This window comes from Miscanthus floridulus, chromosome 2 (assembly GCF_019320115.1).
Source record: "Miscanthus floridulus cultivar M001 chromosome 2, ASM1932011v1, whole genome shotgun sequence".
NCBI classification, from domain to species: domain Eukaryota; kingdom Viridiplantae; phylum Streptophyta; class Magnoliopsida; order Poales; family Poaceae; genus Miscanthus; species Miscanthus floridulus.
Window position 1 is genome coordinate 122,640,913 of NC_089581.1, and position 17,849 is coordinate 122,658,761.

At 46.1% G+C, this 17,849-nt stretch overlaps 2 protein-coding genes and 1 long non-coding RNA gene across 3 annotated transcripts; 1 reads left to right on the forward strand and 2 right to left on the reverse strand.

Annotated features, from left to right (window-relative positions):
• The first annotated feature begins 1,875 nt into the window (after positions 1 to 1,875).
• LOC136539543 (probable lysophospholipase BODYGUARD 3) lies at positions 1,876 to 4,593 on the forward strand. The gene is made up of 3 exons (XM_066531508.1): positions 1,876 to 2,466; positions 2,539 to 3,067; positions 3,971 to 4,593. Exons 1-3 carry the CDS (start codon positions 1,932 to 1,934, stop codon positions 4,290 to 4,292), a joined length of 1,386 nt encoding a protein of 461 aa, XP_066387605.1. The 5' UTR covers positions 1,876 to 1,931; the 3' UTR covers positions 4,293 to 4,593.
• LOC136539544 (uncharacterized) lies at positions 4,125 to 5,581 on the reverse strand. Its single transcript, XR_010779714.1, has 7 exons — positions 5,348 to 5,581; positions 5,210 to 5,266; positions 4,844 to 5,072; positions 4,684 to 4,755; positions 4,516 to 4,595; positions 4,362 to 4,448; positions 4,125 to 4,262 (listed from the first exon to the last, which is right to left on the reverse strand). It is a non-coding gene; the product is annotated as an uncharacterized lncRNA (long non-coding RNA).
• Positions 5,582 to 6,930: 1,349 nt separating this feature from the next.
• On the reverse strand, positions 6,931 to 16,072 carry LOC136528916 (lysine-specific histone demethylase 1 homolog 3-like). The gene is made up of 9 exons (XM_066521920.1): positions 15,658 to 16,072; positions 13,918 to 15,489; positions 13,671 to 13,812; positions 11,060 to 13,384; positions 10,871 to 10,964; positions 9,812 to 10,302; positions 8,145 to 8,807; positions 7,811 to 7,885; positions 6,931 to 7,580 (listed from the first exon to the last, which is right to left on the reverse strand). The coding sequence occupies exons 2-9, from the start codon at positions 15,468 to 15,470 to the stop codon at positions 7,512 to 7,514; spliced, it is 5,412 nt and encodes a 1,803-aa protein (XP_066378017.1). The 5' UTR covers positions 15,471 to 15,489; positions 15,658 to 16,072; the 3' UTR covers positions 6,931 to 7,511.
• Positions 16,073 to 17,849: the final 1,777 nt, after the last annotated feature.

Genomic DNA, 17,849 nt, shown 5'->3' on the forward strand with positions numbered 1-17,849 from the left:
CTGCTGCCTTGCACGCAAGACACGCAGACACACGAATCACGCGAATTTTTCCATCTATATTACCTACAGATCTTCGCGGTGCAGTATAATACCGCACACGGACAGTCAGCTCACCAATGCCATCGATCTCTTTCAGCCGGTGACTCCTGCGCCAACTTTCTTTCGCCGCATGGCAACCTAAATCTAGAAACAGTTTGATCTGAATTCGAGCTGAGCTTAGAGTCGACGAAGCTCCCCCCAATAAACAATGTTCCAGGGCCTCTGGATTCCTGCTCCTGCTCACCTACACGGGCCGCTCGTCTCAGCTTTCCTCTCGCCTTAGCTCACCTACTAAACAAGTGTAAAATCACGTAAGATCACCGTGTCCTTAGTCCGTACCGGTTGGTACTCTAATCTGGTTCAGCTCGTTGCATCCGGTCAATCTGGTTGTTTCAGGTTCCCCCATCTTTTAACTCCTGGCAGTGAGCTAGTAGCTCATGTACATAAGGATGTTGAGATTGTGGAGACGGGAGAGTTCGCTCAATTACTCAAACACAGAAGTACTTACTCTACAGTAAACCTGTACGTGCATAATGGCTTTACTTGTACGTGTCCGCACGGAAGCTGCTTCTTTTTTTTCCCCTGCTCTTGGAGCACAGCACAGCGCCACGTGTTTTTCGGACTAGTGCAATCAGGAATGTGCTAGACGCCCAGGCTACAAGGGTCTCGTACCAAGATCCTCCGGTCCAGTCCAGCAGGCACACCATAGATTTACTACACTGCACACACTACGCAGCCATGTGCGTACGTAGAACGCTGCAAATGCTCGGCAATGTACGCTGACAAAATTCGCCTCAGGAAATGTACGCTGCCGAAATATGGTTGAGATCTCGTGTACCTGAAAACCGTATTTGGAGCCCCCTATATCCGAGAAAACAGAAATGCACACGCGGCGAGTTTCTGTCGCCGAGGCCTAGCCGCGGTGGTGCACTCCGCCGCACCAGCTTGTCTGCGATGAAAGCAGCCTGCATGCAGCTGGGGCATTGGGGACACCGAGCACTAGATGGAGCAGACGAAAAGGCTGGATCGGAGCGTGCGTACGTGTGAATACCGTCAGAAATTCAGAACATGTGGCCACACAAAAAAACACCAACTACTGAACCTTGAAAGAGTCCTGTCCGATGGGGAACCTAGGCAGATGCTGCTGTTGCTACGCCTCGTGACTGCCGATCACGGCGCACAAGCGTCAACGGCGACGCCAACAACAATGTGCTGGCTCACAAAAATGTTGCGCTTGTGCTTTCGCTGTCTCGTTGTTTTGTTTCCTTGGACCTGGCCTCCGATTTCAAGGAGAAAAAGGAGTGCTGTACTATAAAGAATTTCAACTGCAAGTTAGGAGTAGTACTACCTCGAATGGGTGAAAGTGAAAGGTCCCAAAGTGAAACTAGTATCTGATTTCACCTTAAATTTTCTTTTATTTTACTGCCAGGCACCAACAGATATAGGGCTAGTTTGGTTACTGCCCTGGCAAAGTTGCCTGGCGCAGGGAGCTCCCCCAGGCGTCCGATTTTGGACGCCTAGGGGTGGAGATCGATGCCTGGGCAGCTTCTTGCCTGGCAGTCATCAATCCAAACAGCCCCATACTGCATGGCCTCTCCAACAGGTGCAGGCGCAGAGCTGAGCCTACTTGGGCTGCCTGCCTGCCTGCCTGCGCCTACTACTCCACTCGGTTGCTCCAGAGGCCCAGAGCCCAAGCCCCGCGCGCACCAGTTGGCCGTGTCAGTTCAACGACCACCAACCCCTGCGCTTTAATGCCAGAGCACCTTCAATTCACCGCTCGCTGCATCCCCTGCCTCCCTTCTTTACCACCAGTCCACCACTGCGTTGCTGCTAGAGCCTTGGTTCCTGGCGGCGGGCCTCGGTGCTCGTTCGGCGTGGCCGGCGTCGTGGACATGGGCGCCGCGGCGGCGCGGTCGGCATTGGCGTCCGCCGGCCGTGCGGCGAACGAGGCCGTGAGCTTCGTGGTGTTCCTGCTGCTGGACGCGCTGGAGGTGCTGCTGTGCGTCGTGTACAAGGTGGCGGACTACGTGGTGGAGGGCGCGTGGCGGCCCTGCTACTGCTCCTCGCGGTCGGCGTCCCCGGCGTCGGCGGCCACGGGCAAGATCGTCGTGTCGGAGCGGGGAGGCTCCAAGGTGGTCAGCATGCTGTCCGCCACCAGGCTGCACCTCGAGGACATCTCCGACACGCTCTACACGCGCCCCTCCGTGCTCGAGTGCGCCGCGGCGTCGGGGTCTTCCACGCGGCGCGCGCCGGTGCCGGGGGTCACCGTGCACTCCGCCATCGTGCAGATGCTGCGGGGCAAGGTCGGCGGCGGCGACGGCAAGCACAGGCCGTACCCGTCGCCGCGGTGGTCCGACTGCCACTGCGCCAACTGCAACCCGGCGGACACGGACCGCCTCTTCGTCCACGTCGAGGCGCCGCCGCAAGGTACGCCCGCCCGCCCTCCCGCCATTATTTAAGCATTAATTAACCCACACACACTCCATGCCTCGATCGCAGCGTCGACGGAGGAGGACGTGCTGTTCATCCACGGGTTCGTCTCGTCGTCGGGGTTCTGGACCGAGACGGTGCTCCCGCACGTGAGCCCCGCGGCGCGGTCCCGGCGTCGGCTGTTCGCCGTGGACCTGCTGGGTTTCGGCCGCAGCCCCAAGCCGGCGGACTCGCTGTACACGCTGCGGGAGCACGTGGAGATGATCGAGCGGTCCGTGATCGAGCGCCACGGGATCAAGTCCTTCCACATCGTGGCGCACTCGCTGGGCTCCATCCTCGCGCTCGCGCTCGCCGTCAAGCACCCCGCCGCGGTCAGGTCCCTCACGCTCGTCGCGCCGCCCTACTTTCCCGTGCCGCGCGGGGAGGTCGGCACGCGGTACGTGCTCCGGACGGTGGCGCCGCGGCGGGTGTGGCCGCCCATCGCGTTCGGCGCCTCCGTGGCGTGCTGGTACGAGCACCTCAGCCGCACCGTCAGCATCGTGCTCTGCAAGCACCACCGCCTCTGGGAGCTCGCCTTCCGCGTCTTCACCCTCTACAGGTACGTGTCACGTACGTGAATCATCCAAGGCAATTTTTTACAAAACGCATCCAATTCAGTGAGGTGAAATTAGGTCAGCGACCGACCGGCTCAACGGCATTTTTCTTTGCATCCTGCAAGAGGTTTTGGGTACTGGTTCACGATATGCGGCCGCATGGCCATCTTCCATTGATTTTGTTTGATCTGCACAAACCTACGGAATTTATTACGACTAATCAAGGTCGCAAAGGAGGAGATCACATCAATAGGATCTCACTCAGGGTACTCCACTCTCTTCGCACTGCAGCATTTAGGAGCGCCGGCGGGGGCCAGCCTGCGCCGCTGCGTCGATGTGATCAATGGCAGTTAATAGGGTGCATAGGAACCAGTTGACCGCGGTCAGCCGTTGGAGTGGTGGGCCGGCGGGCCATCTGCCGGTGCCGTGTGGCATGGCCGCATGGCCACCCACTGACCATGAATATGGTTTAAGATTGTTTGTATTTCTTCGGTGATTCAACGTTTGGTTTCATAAGCCCGGCTGATGCTTGTTTGTCGTGAGAAAAAAACACTATTGATTGGCTGATAAGCCCGAGCCAAAACCAACATACGAACAATAACTGTTTTTCACGAAAAGGGTTCATCATCGTATTAATGCCTAAAGGTAAGGTTATTTAGCAGCGTAAGAAAAAAAAACGAAATGGCCATTAATTGTCCAATACGCTCGCTTCCAGCAAGATTTGGTTAAGGGTGCCATAAAAGGAGTGGATACAGTTCATCTCTCTGTATATTCAGATGTAGCCAGCGGGGTGCTCCAGCTAGCAACTAAATCAAGCACAGCAGGGTTTGGTTTGACTGTTTGAGAGACACGGTTATATATTTTTGGCTAACCAACCAACCATTCGTCGTGCTCCATCCTACGGGCAGGGTGCGGACCTACCTCATGGACGGCTTCTTCTGCCACACCCACATCGCGTCGTGGCACACCCTCCATAACATCATTTGCGGCAGCGCGGGCAAGATCGACAGGTGCCTCGAGGTGGTCAGGGACCAGCTCACCTGCAATGTCACCGTCTACCACGGCAGCGACGACGAGCTCCTCCCCGTGCAGTGCAGCCACGCAGTCAAGTGCAAGATCCCGCGCGCCCAGGTCAAGGTCATCGACGGCAAGGACCACGTCACCATTGTCGTCGGACGCCAGAAGGACCTGGCCAGGGAGCTGGAGGAGATATGGGACAGGAAACGGTGAGATTGCTGGCCGGGTAATTTATAGGATGGTGAAGAAGCCACAAAAAGGAGTGTTAAGAACACCACAAACCTCATAATCAGGTTAACAAAAGGATGGGTCTTCGTAGAAGAAGATGATGGCTGCCAACAAGCAACAACGAGAGTTTCCTAATGGAGGCTGCAGGAAGGAAGTGTAAGGGCAGACGGGCTCGAGAGAAATGTGAAGAGTACTTAATTACATTTACCTTTTTTTTGTTCATTGTTTTTTCGACTCGTTCTCAGGTTTTCATATTGAAGGCCGAGAAAAATTCTTGCCTGGCCTGGCCTGTGTGTAATTATGATATAAATGGTTAGTTGTTTCAGTTGTAATTCCTGAACAGAAAGCGACATGATCCGATTTGTGGAGCTTGTACCTTTTCTTCTCCGCTTTTTGGTCTATTCCTCCCCTTTTTTGTTCTTATTACTGCATTGCTACACGTGAACTCCTGAAAGATATAAAAATATATAATAATATACAATGAAAAATGAATCATATATGAAAACGCAGGATTAAGAATCACGCACGCTACGTACCAGGACTGAAGAGGAGTTTTTGACGTCTTGCATGCTCGATGCTTCCATCTCAGTACTAATCCTACGAAAGAACCCAATCAATACAGACGATCCAAGGAACCACTTTATTCCCATCATCCCATGCAGTGGCTACGAGTGGTCGGTCCGCCTCAGATCTGGCCTCTGAGATAGTATAAAGTCTCCGCGTCAACCTGCAGAGATTCAGTGCCACACCATACCTTGCTGTACCCTGTGAGCATATTGTTCTAAGAAATTCATCGTCGCCTCAATGGTTTCCATAAATGATGCAACGAAATTATGAATGGCCCCAACATGCTCCAAAAATAACTATACATGCGTTCTCACAGCATAGCAAAATCAATATACCTGCGCACTGTCCAACTCCTTCCCATCAACTGTTCACTCGGCTTTCCTGATCTTTACCTGGTATATAGAGATCATAAGAGCCTAGGAGTACCACAGGAGGACGTATTAAAGATAAAAGACGCAGATACAGTCCCCCACCTCGGGCCACAGCTTGCTGTACTTGTGCAGATTTATTACAGCTGCCCAAGCCTGCCTGTACAACAGAACGAGGCAAACCAAACAACTCGCGACAGCAAGTAATTTACTGGGTAATCAGTGTAGCAAGAGTTGACTGAAATGAATGGCTCATGCAGGGCAGACATGTAAGATTTCATAATGTGCTACAGTGAGCTTAAGCCTGCTCATTCAATACAAGTGCTCTCCATAGGTGTTCCATCAATCCTCCCGTGCCCACCCCCCACCCAGCCAAGGCAAGTGACGGACCACAAGCCCTGGACAGTGGCCTTATGCACCATCTAGATTTCCTGCCTGCATAAGAACAAGTAAGCAACTCTGTAGCACGCCTGCCGTTCATGACACTTGCAGCAGCTACCTCAGTACACGTCTGTCCTGCACAAGAATTCAGAAAAGCAATGATAAGTAAATGATATCAGTTACAGAAGCTATTTAATAAAATGGTTCAGATTAGATCTGGAGATTGAAACACAATACCTGTAGTCCTGGACTCGGATTTTCTATGGAGCATATTGAAATTAAGCCCTTAAGGCGTTTCCTACTGGCCCATTAACCCTTGTCCAGCAGGGAGAGCATAGGAAACTGCTGCAACATTAAAGCACACAAGATACACGTGAGAAGGCACAGTAATAAAAAATAATACATCAAGAGAAAGCTGTGCCGAGTAATTAACTAAGTCAAAAGAAATCACTGGGCAAAAAACTTAGATACCAGCTCTGGAAGATTATGCTACCGAATCTTGTGGGACCAAAAATTTTAGACAAGAACTTCAATAGGAATTAGTATCAGATACACCCTGGGAACAAAGAGCTTTACCTGGTCTCCAGAAGAAAAAAACAAAGAGCTTTACCGGGTCTCAAGAAAGAAAGAAAGAAAGAAAGAAAGAAAACAAAGAGCTTTACAGGGTCTCAAGAAAAAACAAAGAGCAATACTTAGCTTGGGAAAACATCCAAAACATATTAGAGAAACAAACATGTCATGTAGTTACTGAAACCTGATGCATGGTACTGCGCCCTCCATTCCAAACTATAAGACGTTTTGCCTTTTCTAGATTCATAGCTTTTGCTACGCACTTAGATATACAGTGTCTAGATGCATAGTAAAAACAATGCTTATAGAAAGACCAAAACATCTTATAATTTGAAACGAAGGGAGTAGTAAACATCCTGAACTTGCACATCTGAAGCACATCCAAGAGGAGAAAGTAAAGTTACCGTCAGAGCTCCAGATACATGATACAAAAAGAATAGAAACATGATGCCTTTGTATATAAAAGAAAACATGAAATATACTGGAAGGTCAAAAAGTAAAACAAAACGGCAGTGTGTACTGAATAGACAGACTTCTGTCTCCCTTGACTCCATGCGAAGATTCTGGAAAAACTTCAATCAGCTGGGAGAGTCGAATGAAAATCAATCATATCATACAATTATAACATATGGAGAGACGCAAATCAACTGGGGAACTTCGGGGCAAAACATCTTTTTATGGGGCAATCACTTAGCATTCGAGAATCATCAAGGGGGCTCATTATAAGCAACCAAGGATATACAAGGGCTGCAAATCTCTGCCAAACTGCAGCCTTTCTATAAGTTAAACGCTTGTTAGAAACTGCAAAACTGTACAACAAAGAGAGAAGAGGATCTACTTTGGTGAAGTTAACTCTGAACAACGAACAGGATTAATCCGCTAGGCTAGACTCAACTATCGCCATGAAAGGCGCAAAAGCCCTCACTGCATATGAGACCACGCTGAATCCAGGATCTTCATATGCCACTTCATCAAGCCACAGAAACTTAACTTGGCATCCAAGCTTACTGCATGCACAACATGCTTGTCGAGTGCACAGAGGTCTAAACCTTTGACTGACCTATAATTACGATGATGGAAATTATGCCTATCTAAGTACAGAATTACATGGTGTTGATCTGGTCAATGCTCTTCTGGACCACGCTTATAGTCTTGGGTAATAGGTGCCCTTGCTGATCTTGCGGCGACACTGATGAGCCACGCTGGCTTCTGAAGTGAGGTTTTAGTTCACTTGGATCAACAATCACTGATTGATAGCTTGGTGTTTTAAAAGAGAGTAGATTCCTTTGCACAAAACACCTCACTACACATGTGAATCTTAAGGTTTGGCAGACTTGCTAACAACATGCAAATGCTTGTCAACCATTTTGTTCACAAAGGATTCAATCTGCATGGATGGTAAACACCATGAGTTAAAACACATAACATTGTCCCAATTAATGTAAAAGAATTATCAGAAGACATTATCACGGTGCAGAATGGCTCCTCCTGTGGCCAGAAGCCCAAGCCATAAGGCAGAAGTCAACAGAATAATGCTCATCATTGATACAGAGCTACGCAGTATTAGCAAGGGTCTGGATAGAACTATAAAACTTTGGTAAGTGAACACTGCTGTACCTTAATTTTCCTTTTAGCATCAAGAAACTCAAGAGTAGTCATCGATTTCTCTCCTTCTGAGCATGTATCAATGATCTGTTGAGGCCAGAGAAAACAGAGACTACTGTCAGTATTATTACTGATCATCACCTAAATTCACGAGGCAACAATGCTCAATAGATCCCAGAACAATGATGGAAATAACACTAAAAGAGAATAGAGCAACACATGCAGCATTATGTGGAAAATGAACACTTTTAAAGTATGAACCAACTACCACTACCAAACTAAGTTTTCAAGTTGTCAACCCAAAAATCAAGAGACATTTTTAAAACATATCTACATGGTATAATACCTTGTTAACAGATTTGCGCATGATTGATTTGTACCCCTCTCGGTCGATCTTTTTTCCTCTATATAATGGCATCAGCAGCGAGGCTATAAAATTCACGAGACCCTGTTTTATATGCTCCACACCTCTTGATTGCCGCTCAGATGCAGGTTTGCTATCGGCACCCTGTGAGGCAGAACTACGGCATGTCTGCTTCTGACTACTTGAATCATCTTCATCAGGTATGCGTATCCGACTGTAGAATTCTTTATCAGCTTCCATTGCCTGTGCCTGCCACCTCTCAATGGCTAGAGGATCCTTGACACCATCAATGCAGATTGTATCAGTATCCACCCATGCCCTCGTAAACTGACCGTATACAACACCAGTATCAGTGTTTGCTAGGCAAGCTGTCTCATTTGAGTGGTTCTGCTGAATACAATTATCACGAGACATTTTCAAGCTGTCAGCATCAGCGCAGTTAGTGTTGTCAGGCAAATCCTTAGCTTTGACATTCTTGGAATCATTTTCTGATATGCACTCAAGTCTCCCAAAATTATCCTTCAATGCTCTTTTTCTTGTATTGGATTCGTCCAAATGGTGATCACGAATCACAAAAGATTCGAACGATGGTATCTCTGGAAGCTCACGAGGCACACTTATCTCTGCCTCTACAGATGCATATGCCTAAAAACAGACAGGAGTCATGAGTTAGACGGCTTTCCTTTTCTTTTGTAGAACATGTTCATTATTCTGGACCAACACCACAAACTAGAATATTTGTATATGCAACTCTAATTCTAATTCAAGCCTTATGTACCATAACTGGCCATTGGCCACCTCAAAGTTTGTCTAATTTCTATTGATTATCTCAGTTACTGAATCTAAACGATAAACTAGTCAGATCAAACTGCTTACAAGTTTGAATTTTCTAAACCTCCGATTTCCATGTTTAATTTTTAAATTTCCATTTTTAGTGATATATTCGATCAACAGTGATAAATATACTTGCTCTAATAGTTGCATGCAAGGTATGTCCCAAAAACATGCACAAGATAAGGAGATTATAAATTCAAGAAAATAACATGGAAATGACCAAACTAGTTCCTTTTAAAAATACTGGAGAGAAGTGCTTCGCTTGGTGATAAATGAACAGAAAGAAGGGGAACAGATTATTATAAATAAGGAAAAAAATGAAAATGCCTCTGTAGTTTTGCATTCAGAGCTACACAGTACACAATAACACACCATGTAGTATGCAACAAGTCTAGCAAAAAATACACGCCCTGAATTTTGAAACAGATAAATAACGCTTAAAAAAACTAAAGCAACCTACGAGGAACAATGTTGGCTTTGTATATTAAGAAAATAGGCACACAAATTCACCTCGATGAGGAATTGAAATTGGGCATACCCTCAACCAACTGAGCTAGGACCACCTTCTTAATAACGACTAAACTAGCATAAATTTCTATGTCCGCAGTGGCAGGTAATGAAATTGTGATAATATAAAGAGCCAACTCTGTGGTGTCAGGTAATGAAACTGCTCTAATATAGAGAGGCAGATAACAATCTTTCTCAGCTTTTTATGGATAATGTTCTTATCAGAGACGATAAGGATGGTCAATGGTCAATATTAAAACCTGATTGGTTGGACAAATCTTAATCAAAAGAAAATTTTAGTCACAGACCTGTGCAGCTGCTATGGCAGCAACTCGAGCAGCCTCGGCAGCAGCGAATGCAGCAGCTTCTTCCTCGGACATAGGATTGCCACACTCCACCTTAGATTCAATACCATGTGGTTGCTTTTGGGAAAGCAACTTGCCATTGGACATAGCAGCTGTCACAGTTTCCAATTTCATTTCCTTGCTCTCATACTTCTTGTTTGTCTTTGGTGGTGACCGACTACTTGCAAATCTTGTACGCTGGCGCTGGGAAACTACTTTATTATTGTCCAAAGTTTCATTTGGCACACGTAAGGCAGGCTTTCCTGATTGCAGATCCTTACTCTTGGTCTTATTCAATTCAATTGATGGTATTTGACGCAGCAATTTGAGTCCACCATTTCTATCCTTTTCTCTACGAAAAACTTCAATCCACACACTGACCAACTGCCGAGCTATAGCACGAATATCTCGGCCTGTGTGCACACAAACCTTTTCCTTTACAGTCTTCCCAATTCCTGCATGAAGTTGAAAAAAGAAGAATCAGGTTTGTCGCCAGGCTACAATGGCTAATAACTTATACAAACATCCACGGGACACACTAGTTATAACAAACATAGATCAATGTAGTAGTGCACTTAGATACTCTTCTCTCAGTAATGTCAGATATTTGTTTATTTGTTCTCCTTTGATCGAACTAGTGAATAAACAAATACATAAAAAGTACAATAGGAAGGGGTTTGCTGAAGGGCAGGCCTGGTGCAGTGGTGAGAGCTGTCTCACTGAGTCACGGGTTCGAAGCAGCCTCTCCGCAGATTTTGCGGGGGGGAAGGCTTGCCTCGGTTTTTCCCTTCCCCAGACCCCACTCATGTGGGAGCCTCTGGCACTGGGTCTGCCCTTTTTTTTTAGGAAGGGGTTTGATAATTGGTAAGGTAAATTAGATTCCTAATAAGAATGTGATAACCTATGGTTTTGTACCCTTCCAAAGATAAGGCTGGAAGGGAGGAACATGCAAATCTGTTTATGTCGAGAGACATTCCCTAACGCCATTTAAAGGGACATGGAGACAATGAGCTTTGCGCAGACCTGATAAACGTACAGCTACCAGATCAGTGGAAACAAGCACAAGCAAACGCACACAGTGCCGCAGTAGTTGAGTAGCATTTTTCCCAAGTGAATCCTGCCAAAATCAAAATGCAAACATGAAGAACTTCAATATAGGAAAAGTACCAGTGTCATGTAATGCTTAAAGAAACAACTTATTAATCAACTTACAAGTATCCAAGAGTTTAGCGTATTTAGTCCTTCTTTAGACCCAGCAAATGATTTAAGAACATCCGTAGGAAGCTTCAATAACTCCTTAGCCAAATGTAGGCGCCCTGATGTTGTCTTTGCACTGAAGAACATTTCTTGCAGCAAAGATTCCTTGCTAACAATTGGATACATTGCATCAGATGAGTTCTTACTTAGAGCAGTAGAAAGTTCACATGCTTCAAGTCTATTTGACATGTCCCTGACTTCATTTCTTTCACTGTCTGACTGCATTTGGTAAGTCTGTAGCGCTTCTACCTCAGCAATGTAGTCATTGCCAGTGTTCAGTAAGTCAATGATGCGAACAGCTTCTCGCAAACCACTCAAAATTGCACCACCAACAGTATCTGGATGCTCTTTGCATGTTGCTTCACCCGCAAAGAATAAGCAATTTTCAACTGGCCTTCCAAGAATATCATAATCTCGCCCTGATGCTCCAACTGCAACATAAGAGTAAGCACCTCTACTAAAGGGATCAAGTCCCCAATTTGTCACAACGGATGCAACTGGATCTGGTACAGAAGCATTCCTAAAAAGCTTTCGGAGAACCACCATAGCATTGTTAACATGATCGCCAGAACTGATGCTTTGTCCATCTATAGCAGCCTTCCCAACAAGTAGAGCTATCAGAACTGGAGCCCCAACTGTCTTTCTGAGATTCCAAAACATAAAGCACTGTCCTCTTAAATCTGTTTCTTCTGCAGTTGCACCAAAGTAATCCACATTATCATCCCAAAATACCTCAGGGAACTCCAATACTATCTTGTTTAGAACACCAAACCCAAGCCGGTTTATAGAAGATACTTTCCAGTCTGGCAAGGAAGGTGAAAATTTGATTGTCTCTGCTTTCAAGCAACCAAGAGGAACAGTTATTAACACAGCATCTCCAGTAAATTCACTTCCAGTTGAAGTGGAAACCTTGACATATTTCCCATCCTTACGGCTAGCACCTAACTCCTCAGGTCCATACAGTACTTCAGTTACAACATGGTTTAACCTAATATCAAGTCTTTTAGCAAGATTCCGTAGAACAGTGTCATAGCCACCTTTGATCATGCAATGAGCACCTCCGAATCCTCCATATACATCATCCTGGTTCCAGTATGGAAGGGATAGAGATTTCAGCGTTGCAGCACAACCATACTCTAAATGTGCAAAGTGCCAGTTCATAAGCCTTCTCTCAAGAGGGCTGAGGACATCTATCTTATCATTCTTTCCACAATGATCTATCTCCTTTCCTGTTGAAGCACTTACGGAAATGTCTACAGCTCCAGAATTTGTCATAAATCTCAAGTGGCCATCCTGCTCCACAGAATCCATAGGTTGAGTTGCACGATGCTTCCTAAGAGCATACTCCAGTCCATCCTCCAGGGATAAACCAATTGCACTGTCACCATTTTGCGCAAAAAGCAGCGCCAGCTCTTCAAGAAGGCCATTGTATTCAGCTTCTAAATCTTCATCCAAAGAATAGGGAACCTTGTCACCAGTTACTACATCATACAGAGGGCAAGCACTATTCAACGTAGTAAGTTCAAGACCAAGCTGAGAACAAATCAAAGAGGATGGATCAGCCTGTCTTTCAGTAGCTATATCAGCCTCCACCCCTGTAATAATGCTAGCACCCAAATCTACAGGAACCGAAAGTGATGTGCGATCTGTATAAACACGGCCACCAATCCTTTCTCGTGCCTCAAGAACAGTGACCGAAAAACCTTGACGTTGCAAATGGCGAGCAGCAGTTAAACCAGCAGGGCCCGCTCCCACAATTATTATTCTTTTGCCATGCACAGCAAACTCAACCCTGTCACTTCGACAGTTGTTTCCACTATTTTCAATTTCACGTGCTTCTTGTTGATGAGGGACTTCAGCTTTTCCAACAGAACTATCCAGATATAACGTACATTGGATATCCAAATTGCTGGATGGCAGTGATGCATTTCTAACTTCAGTTGAGATGTCTAGATTATTTTTTTCCGTCAGATGTTCTTCAGACTTCAAGTGAGGTAGCAACTCCAGGGCACCACAGTGAACAGTGGGACAATTCTTTTCATTTGATGCTTCTACCAAAGCACATTCAGTGTTTTTAACACTTACAGTTCTGCAGCATTCAATGCTTGTTCCACACTCAAAATCCTCATTCTTTTGTGATACAGAGACAATGCTATTTTGAATGCTCACTGATTCCATTTGAGGTGATTCATTTAGCTTGGGTACTTCAACAACCTCATACGGAGTGTCATCGTGCCCCTTTGCCACCTTATCTGATGCAATTCCAGCATTTATGTAGCCCTGAAAATTGATGACATATAGGGTGCAATCATTCAGGCGCTTTTCTAATTCAGCAAAACATAGTAACTAAAAGAAAATCTTTAACAAGGTAATAAGGTTAGTAGTAAATTGGACATCTATAAGCTCTATAAGCTGGTTGCACGTAAAAGCGAAACATATGCTCAATGATTTTCAGAAAGTCATCAAAGAGGTGCAATAGCTGCAGCTAATGGTAGGTGGAAGTTGATGGCTTAATTTGGTAAGGCAATTTTGGAAAATAATGAAGATTAACGGCAACTCAACTTACATATTGGTCTAAGAATAAAAACACATCACGAGTAAGTGCTTGATGCGGCAACTCATCTTTCAAAGGAACATCTGAAACACCACAGTCTGCAAGATCCAATAAATGTTTAACATCCTTGCTCCAGCGACTTAGTATCATGTTCCTGGAATACAAAAAGAAACAGATATAGGAAAATCATGATGCAGGGTTAATGCCACCAAGCACAGAAATTTGATATTAATATGGTAAGAAGGAAACATTAACCTACCTGCACTCTAGGTACTCCTGAAAGCCACCCTTGCGCTTCAAAACTTCCTTGAACTTTATCTTCTCAATCGGTGTAATAGTCTTTGCCTTTAGGCCAGCACGTACTGCAGCAACACCAGTATCACCTCCACCCTCATAAACTTCTGAAGTTTTAATTTTATCTTTTGTTTTTATTGACTGATCTGGAAAAACTGCTGAGGGATTTGAGAACAGCCCCTGATCTTGCATTAGAGTTTCCCAGTCAACATCACCCTCATATGCCATGTCACCATGTTTGCGTTTTTTGGAACATCGCGTAACACGTTTCAGTTTCACCTTTGATGCATTCTCCTTGACTTCATAATCCAATGGTGCTGCCACATCAACTATATCCACATCTTTCACAGGTTGTGCTGCCATGTCTGCACCTAGACACATAGGATTATTTCCAACAATGTCATGTGAAGAACAAGAATCCTTGGGCCCCATAACAGGCAGCTGATCCAAATTTTCCTCAATAACCATAGTAGTATTTGCTTCAATAATTTCTGTTGTCTCAGTTGGTTTATTATCAGCTTCAACAGATAACACTCCCTCTTTTCGTCGAACAGATTTCCCAGGCACCTGTTTTGGTTTTAGACCAGTTTTCCTTTTTATGGTTGATGTTGGTGACTTGCCTTGAGAACAATCAACATCGTCGCTGCTTTCCTTCCCTAGCGTTTGGGAACATATGTGTGCATCAGAAACACCAACATTGGTTGTATTTGCTGCTGTGCAAGATGTTTTTTCATCAAGATTTCCTGAATAAGATTCCAGCCCAGGGTGATTGCTTGCCCAAGCTGAGATTTCAAAGTGATCAGTGACCCCATTGAAAGAGTTTATTGATCCATCCTTTAGTGCTTTGCTGGCCTCCACATCTCGTAGAAGCTCTTCAGCTGATGATCGGTGAAATAATCCATCATCTGCAGCATTCTCTTCCCCAACAGACTTTTCCAGTTCAGGAGAAACAGAAGACAATCCTCCCAAAGCTTGCCCAGGACCAGCACCAACCTTAAAGTGTCTAGTAGACTTGCTACCATTTGCCTTTGCCTTTGCCTTCCGAGGCAATGAGGCTTTCCGATCCTGTACACAAGCATTCTTCATCTCTTCCTTTGTGCGCCGCCTTCTCCTTTTAGTGCCCTTGGAAGCTGTGTCTGGGGCCAAACCAGATCCCTTGTTAAGACCATCCTCATCATGCGAACAAGAAACTTCCATGATTTCTGCCTCCTCTGAGACCTGCCATGACTTCCGACCAGATCTCGTAAACAGCACTGACAAGGAGTCTTTCAACCCTAAATCATCCAAACCCTGAGCACAATTCCCAGAAACATCACTCCCCTCCAGTTTCAAGACATCTAAATTGCTCTTCTCATCAGCAACACCATCACCTATATCAACAACACCCTGTACATCTTCCTGTTGAACCAATGTCAGAACCTCAGGTCCACATTCAGCCACTGAACCAAAGTCATTACTATCCTTGCCTTTCTTCCGCTTCTTCAATTTCTTCCTTATACTAGCCAAGGTGTCCTCCATCTCCCCTGACACTGTGGAGCTGGTATAGGGCATGGGTGTGTACACCCGATAATTTTAGCAAAAACATTGTTAGGTACAATACATGTATAACAACGCAATTGGGTCAGATCCGATTAAAAAATGCTTATATTAGGGTTTGGGGTGGTCGGTTTCGTGCGGCGGGAAGGGAAGGGAGGGGCGGGCATACCTGACAGATGCTCGTCGCAGGCAAAGGCTGGGGTTTCCGGGGAGCCGTGTCCGTGACACGGCGGTGGACCGAGGTGCGGCGGGGGGGGGCGAGGTCGGCGCCGGAGTTGCGGGCGGGAGTAGAGCGGTGAGCGGGGGCGTCGCGGCGCGAGTGGCGGGGGCGTCCCTGCGATTAGGGGAGGACGGCCTCGGGGCGGCGTAGGAGGGGCGCACGAGGGCGGCGGCGAAGACGATGAGGAGAGCAGTCGCGCGCTACCCGAGGTCGCGACGGGTAGCGCGTTAACCTCCCCTTTATTTATCGGCCCCAACTCGGCGGCGGCGCGGGCGAGGTCGGCAGCGACGACGAGGGCCGGATGTTTGCTCGGCGAGGGGGAGGGGGAAGGAAGCGTGGCGGAGGACTGGAAAAAAGAGGGGGATTAATACGGTTTATGCTTTGGCTGTGTGTTTCGGTTTTTGTTGCAATTCTGTGTGAGAACACACCCTGTTTTTCACAATTCTACCAGCTTTTTCCGAATAAAAAACATGTGTACGGTTTTGTATATGTTAGCGCAATATGTGTGGAGATGGCTTCAAAAAGCATTAGTTACTTTGTGTCTATTTCTGCTAGAAAAATAATAGGTTTAAGTTCTTGGTATATATCTACTATGAGGTGTTTTAGGTTAGACGTTTATATGTTATATATGATAATGATAATATTGTGTTTGATGATATAGTGACAATGTGGATGTTCTTTCTTTGTAGACGTGTTAACTTGCAATGTGCGTAGAAGACAGTGAAAGATTTCGTTTTACTATTTTTGCATGGATGTGTAGTAAAGCGCGGGAAGAGAAAGGAGACAAGCGTAACGTATTATGTTTACAAATATATCGGTCAAGGTTTTGCAGAATTAATACTCCAAAGAAGCGCATAAAACGACAAAAAGAGATTGTAGGCGTGCAAATCTCGTGGAATAGAGCATCGGGGCAAAAAAAAAAGTGATGTAGGTCCAAAAGTATAGACCAAAGCACAACAAGTTAGAGGCTAAAGTTCATTTAATTCCATAACCCATCATGTATTTTAAACTATAAATATATCAACAATGGTTATACTCTAGGAAATTGCTATATATACCGCTTGGTAAGCACTTAGTAGAAGAAGTGGTAGGCAATCAATTCTTGTTGGAGCCTCAAGGCAAGACCAAGGGACTAACCAAGTGACCATGGAGCTATACATCGTTGTAAATATTAAATGTAGAGCTTGTTTTTGAGAGGCTGAGGATATTTGTCATGATGTTAATAAAAAGAAAGAAAGAACTCTACTATGTCCCACGTGCGTAGGCGCCCACGACTCCATCAGCACGCCTCCTCCTCCCCCTACGCAGACACCTCCTCCTTCCTCATGCGCTCCCCCGCAGCCTTCTCACCCCGTCTGACTCCGGCAACGTCCATGTTGCCTTCGCGCTGCCCTCGACCATGGCCAATCCTAACCTAAGCTTTGCCTCCAGATCCGGCGTGAGCGAACCCTGCCTCCACCACCTCCCATGCTCCGGCAACGTGCCGCCGCCTCCGCCACCGCTATGCTAATCCCAAGCTTCTCCCCTTCTTCTCCGATGGACGTCTGCCGCCGCCGACACCGTCCAACCGGCCTCTCTCCCACTGCCCAGCGAGCGGTGCCCCCACCGCCCTGCCCTCCACCGCCGTCTCGACCACCGCCACTACCGTCGTTGGTCAAGCGTCCTCCCCATAAGCTTTCTTCTAAGCTTGGAGAGCATGGAAATCCCCGAAACCCCAAACCCTAACGTTGCGGGCTTCTTCTTCTTCTCCAGCAACGGAGACAGCATGTGAGTCCGTGTGCAATTTTGTTTGGCTTCTAGTGCGTGCACACCGAATGTCTCCGTACGCGCGTGTAGAAAGAAGCAATTGCGAAAAAGAAAACATAAGATGAAAGGAGATAAAGCTACAACTTACAGCATCTCATAACATTGAATGGAAGGGGACACTGCTACAACTTGCATAAAAAAACTAAACTTACATCATCTCATAACATAGAAAAAATCCAACACTCTACACAACAGACAATACATATCATAATAATACTATCGAAACCAAATTATATGGAATAATAAAGAAGTAGATGCTCACAAGTACATATATGCACTTACCTATATAAATATGTGCACACAAGCATAGCCTACCCATATCACTTTTGAAAAAT

Bases quoted from the DNA above. Each gene is read 5' to 3' on its own strand.
- LOC136539543 (XM_066531508.1), top strand. From the start codon at position 1,932: ATGGGCGCCGCGGCGGCGCGGTCGGCATTGGCGTCCGCCGGCCGTGCG. The intron at 2,467-2,538 runs GTACGCCCGCCC...CCTCGATCGCAG, and splicing joins CGTCGAGGCGCCGCCGCAAG to CGTCGACGGAGGAGGACGTG. The intron at 3,068-3,970 runs GTACGTGTCACG...TCCTACGGGCAG, and splicing joins CGCGTCTTCACCCTCTACAG to GGTGCGGACCTACCTCATGG.
- LOC136528916 (XM_066521920.1), bottom strand. From the start codon at position 15,470: ATGGAGGACACCTTGGCTAGTATAAGGAAGAAATTGAAGAAGCGGAAG. The intron at 13,813-13,917 runs GTAGGTTAATGT...TTTGTATTCCAG, and splicing joins CAGGAGTACCTAGAGTGCAG to GAACATGATACTAAGTCGCT. The intron at 10,303-10,870 runs GTCTGCGCAAAG...AACTTCATGCAG, and splicing joins GGTAGCTGTACGTTTATCAG to GAATTGGGAAGACTGTAAAG.